The 10,381-nt window shown below is 36.7% G+C and overlaps 1 gene segment (V, D, J or C); it reads left to right on the forward strand.

Annotated features, from left to right (window-relative positions):
• Positions 1-7,001: 7,001 nt before the first annotated feature.
• LOC127947167 (Ig kappa chain V region 120-like) lies at positions 7,002-8,151 on the forward strand. The segment is given in 2 exon segments: positions 7,002-7,088; positions 7,225-8,151. Coding segments are annotated over 2 exon segments (396 nt in total).
• The last annotated feature ends 2,230 nt before the right edge of the window (positions 8,152-10,381 follow it).

Below are 10,381 nucleotides of genomic sequence, written 5' to 3' on the forward strand. Positions count from 1 at the left end.
TGCATATTACTGCACTGTCACCAAGCTCGTTTTTGAAGAATAAAACTATGAAGAAAAAAAAAGGCAGTTATGTTGTAAACGTTAACAATTTTCAGTGTGTAAATTCTTTTATTAAAAAACAAAACATTATAAATATGGTATATATCTTTCAGAGAACACCGTAAAAATATACATTTTCTTAAAAGATTCTATTGACCAAAAAGTGATACAACACAATGTAAATGTTTCAAACTCACAAAAAACATCATGAAGACATGCATGTCAAGTGTGCAATATCATCTATAAAACTCAATCAGCAGAGCATCACGTAAACACTGATTGTCCGAACAATGGAAGAAAGATAAAGTGTTCAGGAAAACAAACACCTGCTACATAAAAATGCAGAAATATAACTTTAACAATAACATCATTCACTTCATGACTGGAACTAGGGGATTGTTGTGCATGAATATGTCCTTTACTAAAACTCCTGATGAGAACTGAAGCTTTTTTATGATAAAAGCACCAGAAGTAAAGTTTACTGTATGAAGCTTGACAAAGAGAACACAATGCTTTATCAATATGATAAATGCTATTTTTTAACTATTGTTGTCATCACTGGTTCTGTATACAGTACAGTATATGGGTTGCTGGAAGGTCACAATGTATTCATTATAAGGTTAATTAAAACAAAGTTACATTTTCTGCAGAAATCAAACCACTGCACAGTCTTGAGTCACTGATCCAGGAACCATTTCTCTGTGTGTGTGTGGGGGGGGGGGGGGGGGGAGTTAAAGAGGTGAATCCTTGTGCATGAGGGAGATCTACAGTGTTATCTGGAAACAATCCTGTAAGACAGAAAGGATATAAATATTATGTAATTAAATGCAACATTACTGTGTTTTTTTTTAGACCATGAAAGCATAATCTGCAAAGATGCTGTATAATTAAATGTTAAATGCATCCATTATTAAAAGCAAGTCATTAATAGCAATATCTAGTCATGGAGATCACGTATAGTGGGAACATGAACTGATGGGGCTTATTTAAAGTAATTTAATGAGAAGCCAATGAACAATATAAACTTTCTGACTGTGTGGGGCAACTGATTTTCCAATATTGTGATAGTGTCAGATGAGATTGTCCAGGGGCTTGTACAATATCATACAAGTGTTAAATTGAATTAGTGAATTATTAAGACTTTGATGTGCGACTGTATTTAGGGATCATTTTAAAGACTTTTCCCCTTTCCAGATACCCACACTTGAGGTCTTATTCACTTGAGAGTGTGTGTACGTGACTATGAGACTGTCCCCGGTCTTAATAATGCCAAAGCACAGTGTCCTTAACACACACTAAACCTCTCCAATACTGCTCCGGAGCGCTATACAACGCTTAGTGTATCCCATCATGCATCATGTTTTGGAAATAATGTGAGACTTTTTGCAGAGATCTCACAGGAGGTCACGCAACTTTCCAATGTTTGTGAAATATTAATTATAATAATTAGAAATTGAGACTAATTTAGTAGTAAAACAAAGTGTTGCATGTTTTCTTGGTGCACAGAAAAGTATATTTATTTTGTACATCATTTGTAACTTCTTTTTATCACTTAATTAGAAGCACCACAAAATAAATTGTCATCTTTAATAGGGTTAATAGGGCGCTAATTTTAGCGCTTTGGGTTCTAGAAAAGCGCATTAAAATGTATTATTAGGGACTATTGAAAAGACATTTAGAAGTTTATTTTAAAATACAAAGTTGAAACGAACTTTGTCATGTTAAGATCGACACACATTGTGATCTTCATGCTCACTTGGGCCAAATAAAGGAAATGTGCAAAGATGGCAAGTGTGGGTATTTGGACCGTACAACAGTTTAAGAAACAACAAAATGCTGTGCAAATGATAACAACAGGAATGTTTGATAAAAGGGACAAACTATCACAGACCAATCTGCCTCTGCAGCTTTCTGTCTTCTCCATTTCTGAAGGAATACCTCTCCACAAACACCACTGGGGTGACTGCTTACTTTACGTCTTTTCAGCTAAAAAATTAATACAAGGGGAAAGAAAATAAAACAGAATTATATACAGAATGTTAATAGTGATCTGTGAGCAAAATATTTAAGATATAAACAAATATGAATTGAACTGCAAGATGGCAATTTTTTTTTTTTTTTTTTACATTAAAAAGGTATTACAAGCATGGTACAGTAAATGTGATTACTGTGAAATAAGTCATATAAAAGCACATTAAAACACTACCATTACAGTGGTAGTACCTATAATACCTAATAGTATATATATATACTATAGTACCTAATAGTACCTATTAACTATAGTTAATTTGGTGATTAATGTGCTATTACTATACCACAGTAAAACTACAGTTACTGTGGTAAAAAACAAAAAAAAACAAAAAAAACATGGTAAATGTCTTGTTTACTGGGTTTTACCTACTTTTGTAGGTGTCATGGTTAACATGATTTTACTACAAATACAACTTACATCTTTGAACCTGAAATGAATATAAAACGGATCCCAGGTCTGTGGCACGTCACGTCACGTGACCGATAGAGTTTAACCAGTTAGCAGCTGTGTTCATTTAGTTAAACACAATGAAACTCAAAGACAGCCTCAGATGACCGATGTAATACAGAGAGTAAACATAAGGCGCTCATCTGATTAATAAAGAAGACAGAATACGTTTTATGACAGGCATTAAAAGAGCATATTTACTACTACTCACCATAGACTGTATAACTCACCCAACCTGCGGCTCTTGCAAACTGATGTAAAGTATCGCGATGTGTGCTGAATGAGACTTCTTGAACGTGATTTCAAAGCGATAAACATCTCATGTCATTGACGCTAGAGCATAGACAGTAAAAGAAATGGACACAGCGACCCCATTTGAACTCAATTGAGACGAATGAATCCCAGTTTTAGCGTTTTTTAGCACTTCCGTTTCTGACGCGCAGACTCAAACGAAGCTTGACGACGTCAGCAACCTGTCTGCCAGATGTAAATCTTCTAAGTGGCTGTGCGTGCAAACTGCCATCGTCAATCTTGCAGAGACGGCGAGCTTGAACGGGGAGTTCTTTGTCGTGAGTGAGCAGGAGTAAGTATTCTGATTAATTATTTTGTATAGTATTTTAAAATGTAACGCCAGTACGCCATATTAAGTTAATTGCCTGCGAGCTTCTCCACTTGTCTGTACGGTAATGCGACAGAGAGCCGAGTGGTTATGACGCAATCGTTAGCCTATTTTTTACAAAAACTGTTTATACGGGGCCATAATGTAACATAGAAGGTAATGGAGCCCTTTATACATTGTCGTGTATCTTTAGAAATAAATAATGGACAAACAGAGTCTTTAAACGCCTCAGATGTAAAGTTATTCGCTGTCAAAGTAACGCCAAAATGAATGGGAGTCAATGGGAATGCTAACGCAAGTGAAGCTCTGCTAAAAGATGGCAGCCCCCACCCGACTTCAACTTCCGGTCGAGTTCCTTGCCCCTTGCGCTAGAGGCGCTTGACCACGCTTCAGTTTTTGACGCTTTGGGGTTGACGCACAGCGCGTGATGCGCGTGGTGGGAGGGGCGGCGCTGTTTATTAATTATGTATTATTATTATTTAGGTCTTTCTCGGTAATTATTTCGAAGCTGTGTTGATTTGCTGTTTATTAATATTTTTAAAACTATAACGCTAAATCTATCAACATTTATTTAGATGTTATCATGTATTCATTCATTTCTTTATTTTAATTATATTATTTCGGTCTTATTACAGGTGAAATATTACAGTAAGCCAGAACACGGGCCGAGCGGGGCTCATTCTAAACCCATTAGCGGACATTCATATCACAGAATCTGACAGCGATCAGAGGCTCATCAGCGACAGCATTTTTAAGAAGCCTTTACAATAGCCTTAATAAAAACTTTTAATAAATCGGTAGGCCTATCGCTAATAAATAATTTACTTATTTATTTTTTTTAATTTTTTTTGTTCTTTTTATTTAAACTAAATTGTTTCTTAATGTAAAAATGTGTTACAGTTATGTGTCAAGGACTTGATATTGAATTCTGTAATAAAAATAAATAAATAAATCTAGGCCTATGAAAAAAATAAAAATCAATGAAAAAGTAAAAAAAGAACCACTGCGCATTTTACAGCTAAAAAAGTTTTAATGTGTTTTTGTCACCAGCAATACAGTATGTTGCTCAGTTTTGTACAGTAAGTTAAGCTCCGATTTTTTTTTTTTCAAGTTTCAGTGAGTTTCTTCTGTTGTCCTGTGAAAAATTAAATAATAATAATAATAATTAATCAGAAAATATTGTGCTGATGCACGAAAGATGCCTCCAGTTGAAATGCATTAGTTTAAAAAAACGTGCTGCAATCATGAAAATAAGGAAATAAACGTGTGCCTTGCCACGAATAAACAGATTAAATTACGTGACAAAATCACAAACTGCCGTGAGACTGGGTTTCCGTGTGTGGACCACGGAAGAAGAGTGTCATTGACTTGCGTTAGAGTTATCCGTGATCTCAGCACAGACTCACTCCGTGCTCGTATCACAGATTTTAGTTAGGCTAACAGAATCTGAATCTGTAGAAAGTGAATCTGTATGATGGCAGGACAATGCAATATTTACAATAACAGTCAGGTTGGTCATGGTATTTGGTGTTGAAAAAAATAAATACTTCAAATGTTGCGTTTCCAGATGAGATAGCACGTCCATTGAGTGAGGTCTGTACTCCATCACTGAAACGATCCATGTACGGACCACGGAAGATGAGTGCCATTGACTTGCGTTAGAGCACAGACTCACTCCATGCTCCTATCACAGATTTTAGTTCTGACTATAGCCAAAATGTGTGTAAAACGCCATCAAACTGGATTTTATGATGACAGGACGAGAAAAAATGCCAAGTTAATTACATGCCATTGCAACAGTGTCGACGAAAAGCTTGTAAGTTCCTAAACAAGTGAGTGAGGTCAGGTTGTGGAGGTCCGTGCCATCACGGGACTTTTGTAACTGAAACAAACGTAATTTTTATGATGACAGGACAATGCAATAACTACAACAGCTGTCTGATTAATGTCATTATGGCATTTGATATTGGAAAAGAAACAAATACTTCAAATGTTGCGTTTCCAAATGAGAAAGCACGTCTGTTCAGCGAGTTCTGTACTCCGTCATTGAAACGGGTATCCGTGTGTGGATCACGGGAGGTCAGTGTCATTGACTTGCGTTGGAGAAATATCCGTGGCCGGGTCACGGAATTTGGGGCAATTCCGTGATGGCTTCACGGATTTTGAGTTAAGGGCCCGTGGACATTTCACGGAATTCTGTGAGACCAGGTTGGATAATTAGACTCTGGTGGTGGATTTAAGAGGTGTCAGAGGGTGTGATAATATACCTAATATAATCATAATGTATATCTCTTAAATTGTCGAGTAGAAAAATAAAATGTCTTGTTTGCCTCAACTTGCCTCAAAATTGTTAGCAATTTTCAAAAATTAGCATTTTCTTTAGAATATTTTGGTGTCTATATTTGACTGGAGCTCTGAGGGATTCAGATTCTGTAAGTTTTTGTTCAGCAGGTAAATCATCAGTCCTAAACAAGCACATTATTATAACAGACTCACTGACTCATGAACAAGTCTCTCCAGTAACTTATTGTCTGGCGAATCTGATTCTCTCATCCGATTTTCACACACAACTTTAGCATGGATGGGTTTAGTTCATCAGCTATGAGTGACAGAGAGACTGAAGGACACACATCAGAATAAATCATTCACTGCGTCTCATCACAGAGTCAACAGTTGATTTAAACATTCAGAGCTAAGTTTGACTGCTGAGAGTCTCAGTGTGAACTGATGAATATGAACAAACCTCATCTCTCCATGAGTCCATCTCTACTGACTCATTTCAGAGAATAAAGAGTCAAACAGTCAAACTCATATCTGAGTGATTGTGCTCCTCTCAATATAGAGCAGCTCCATCAGCAGATGTTCAGCGTCCTCACAGGAGCTTCTACTCTAATGATGACACCGAGCGGATGTTGCAAGGCATGCAGCACATCACAAACTACAGGACCAACACGAGCACTACTATCAGCTCCTCAGATAGCCTACCAGATGACCTCAACACCTTCTATGCCCGCTTCGAGACCTCCAGCATCGACACAGAGAGTTTGAACATGGCCAGAATGTACGTGTTTAGAAACACGTTCAAGTTGGTCATATTAACATGGAAAAACTGTGCGTCTTTACACGTGCTAAAGAAACACGACGACAACTGACGCCTTAACACTACCAGAATGTGTGTGTCTACACATACAAAAGAAACCCATAAAAAATTACAGCGTTAATGCAAACAAACAGTGCGTGCTGACGCGGTCAAAAATCACGTGTTTCATTTAAAGAATATTGGCACCGTCCACGCTCCATAGGACCATACCGCTCAAAAGGTTAACGTAACTGACTTTCAGAAATATAATAATTCACGTCCTCATCTGTTCCGCATCGCGAGTGAAAAAAAATGTTGTTGATCATTATTTTATGCAAAGCTGGTTTGAAATGATATGCATCATGAAAAGTGATTTATTTTTATTTATTTTTTTATTATTATTATTGGATAGTTACGCATTTTGGAACAATTACATTTTATGCTAACTAGAAAACTAAACATTCTAAACATTTATAGTTTGAAGCAGTTTATTGGTATTTTGTATAGTTATTTAGAAAGACAAATAATTTATACTGTCAATACAAATTATTGATTTTCTATTTTATATATATATATATATATATATATATATATATATATATATATATATATATATATATATATATATATATATATATATATATATCCATGTTTGATATGTTGAGCACATTCTCCAGTCATCAGACTCCAGGTCAATTATTCAAATAGTGAAAGTCACTTTGCATTGTCAGCTCATGCTTCAGTGCTCTGAGAGTGTATATAATGCTGTGAGTTTAACACTGTTTATCATAACACATAACACATCATAACACACACAACAACTACAATGACATTCATCATCATCTCCTTGATCTTGGGAATGTATTTTCAATGTAAGACATTATTTTTTTATATTTCATAGATTCTTTGGACTAGAATTTCACAACCTTTATATTCATTATTAATTTCTGAAGTTATTATAATTATTATTATTATTATTGTTGTTGTTGTCTTTTAATTGTTCTTCAGGTTCTGCAGGGCAGGTGACTGTAATTCAGACTCCCACAGTGAAACAAGTTCAGAACGGACAAACAGTCACTCTGACCTGTAAAACTAGCAGCACAATTGGAACCCCTTCAGACGGTTGGTGTAAGTCTTGTCTCTCCTGGTACCTACAGAAACCTGGAGAAGCTCCTAAACTTTTAGTTCACAGCATCAAAACCCTTCATACTGGAACCCCATCTAGATTCAGTGGAAATGGAGTCAATCATGGAACTGATTTCACTCTGACCATCAGTGGAGTCCAGACTGAAGATACAGGAGATTATTACTGTCATAGTAGACACTACATTGATGGTAAAAATGTGTTCACACAGTGATAAAGAGTCGTACAAAAACCTCCGTCAGTCAGAGTCACAGTGACTGCACTGATACAGCTGAGAGATTTTCAGCTGCTGATGACTATAACAAAAAAAACTAAATCACAAAATGTATCAAACATTTCAGAGACTATTTATTCATGTATATGATATAATTGTGAAGCAGAGTGAGGGTCTGAATCTATGTGCAGAAATTTATTAAAACAAGAAGAGATTAGTCAAAACAAGGGTAAAACACAAGGCAAACAGGCAGAAAATGAAACAACATGCATGGGCTGTGTAAAAATAGTAAGAAATCCAAGCATGTACAGTGTGAAACAAACAATACTTCACACTGAGTGAACACGCAGTCAGGAGTTAAATGGGTCAGACTAATTAAATTGTTATTTAGACTGATAATTAGACTCTGGTGGTGGATTTAAGAGGTGTCAGAGGGTGTGACAATATAACTAATATAATCATAATGTATATCACTTACATTGTAGAGTAGAAAAATAAAATGTGTGTTGCTTGTTCATCAAAACTTGCCTCCAAAATGTTAACAATTTTCAAAAATTAGCATTTTCTTTAGAATATTTTGGTGTCTATATTTGATAGGAGCTCTGAGGGATTCAGAGTCTGTAAGTTTTTGTTCAGTGGGTAAATCATGAGTCCTAAACAAGTACATTATTATAACAGACTCTCTGACTCATGATCGAGTCTCATCACCAGTAACTTATTGTCTGGCGAATCTGATTCTCAGTGTTGAGCAGTGGTGTCAAAAGTACTGACATTCATTACTCAAGTAGAAGTATAGATACTAGGGTTTAAAAAGACATTTGTAGAAGTTGAAGTATCAACTCAAGCTTTTTACTCAAGTAAAAGTGTAAAAGTACTGGTTTAAAAAACTACTTAAAGTATAAAAGTAAAAGTAATGTAAGGGGAAAAAAATGCCATTAAGAACAAAAGCTTAGGCCGCACCACAGGGGCCTATTGTACACTACCCCACCTCCTCAAAAAAAAATTTTCTAAAGGCCATAGGCCATAATGACTATAATGTTATATTAAAATGTTCATGTTGAAAAATTTGGGATGCACTAGGCTTCCTGTTTCAGCCGCATATATGAAAATACAAAAATGGTGTGCACATCCCAAACATCCAATTAGGACGCAGGTGCAAGACAACTGAATGATATAGACAAATAAAGAAGTGAAGTCTGAACACTGAAAACTACTGCTCCAGAGGAATTTAATCAAGCAACGTTTCGACCTTCAGGTCTTCCTCAGCCGCATATATGCCCATTTAAAATGAACGCACTTTAGTACAATGCAAATACATTAAAGGACTAGAGATATGATGACTAGTTGCCAATAAGTATTGTTATGGTGCAAAAAGTCAAACTTAAGAGGTATGTCATCAATAACCCTTAATGGAATGTAAATGTACATCCAAACTTAGCTGCAGGAATCTGCGAGGGCAATGGACAAGAACATTGGTGCAGGCTTAGTAACAATTACACTTGTATGGCTGTCTATTTACAATAAACATTATAGTGCTGTCAAAATGAATGATTATTCCAAGTGATTAATCAAAAACTAAAACTGAAAAATAAGTCATAATCCTGATACCTTCTTGATTGATAGCTTCTTGTATTCGGTACATACGTCTGCTATGTCCAGTGTTCGGGGGGAGGAACGAGTTACAAAGTTGGTAAAGCCTATCACGACATTGTCAATCGCATCGTCAATCGAAAATGCTAATTTATTCAAACGTCTCGCTACCGAACTACCTACAGTAGCTTAATTTGTGGAGGACGAAGAAAAAGCACTCATTTGGTAAATGAGCCAGTGAGAAATAATAACTTTTAAGTAGGGTCCAGTGCCTTTTCGATACTTTTAAAACGGTACTGAACCTGAACCGATACTTTAAAGGGGGGGTGAAATGCTCGTTTTCACTCAATATCCTGTAAATCTTGAGTACCTATAGAGTAGTACTGCATCCTTCATAACTCCAAAAAGTCTTTAGTTTTATTATATTCATAAGAGAAAGATAGTCTGTACCGATTTTTCCCGGAAAAACACGAGCGGCTGGAGGCGTGACGTGTGGGCGGAGCTAAAGAATCACGAGCGCCAGTAGGCTTTTGCGTTGAGAGCATGTGGAAGCTGTGACATTACCTTGAGGAAAAAAACATCATCCAAAACAATCTATGGCTTACAGTCAGATTCAGCCGTTTATTTATGATCCAGAATCAGATCCCGAGGCTGAAACTGAACGAGAGCAGCATCAGCAACGACTCGCTCCGAGCGGACGCACTAACAAGGAGGCAGAGATATTTGAAGCAGTTTTACTCACCGCCTGCGGTTCCAACACACGATCGTGACCCTTTTTCATTGGGATTGCATCATCCTTAAGAAATAAACGATACGCAAATCCGGCGTCAAACTGGGCTTTGTTTGTAAAACAAGCATTTTAGAAATGCAGGGAACAAACACAAACACTTGCACAACTCCATTGATGCTCTGTAAAAATAAACTCCATCCACTGGTCCCTTAATGCTGTTTTTTTTTTGGTAATCTGTGCAGGGTTGTCTTGCCCTGGCAACCAAAAACACACTTCTTTTGTGACTTTCCGCGACGCTCTCGCTCTGATCAGTGATCAGTGTCTGTTCTCAGCCTCTTGGTGCGCTCTGCTATACGGAAGCGCGAGCTCTTCCGGCAGAGGTGCCCTTAGGACCCATATAAGGAAATTCCGCTCCATCTAACGTCACACAGAGCCATACTCGAAAAAAAACTTTCCGAAACTTGTGACAAACCGTAAGGAGTATTTT

Source organism: Carassius gibelio, chromosome A25 (assembly GCF_023724105.1).
Source record: "Carassius gibelio isolate Cgi1373 ecotype wild population from Czech Republic chromosome A25, carGib1.2-hapl.c, whole genome shotgun sequence".
Lineage (NCBI taxonomy): Eukaryota > Metazoa > Chordata > Actinopteri > Cypriniformes > Cyprinidae > Carassius > Carassius gibelio.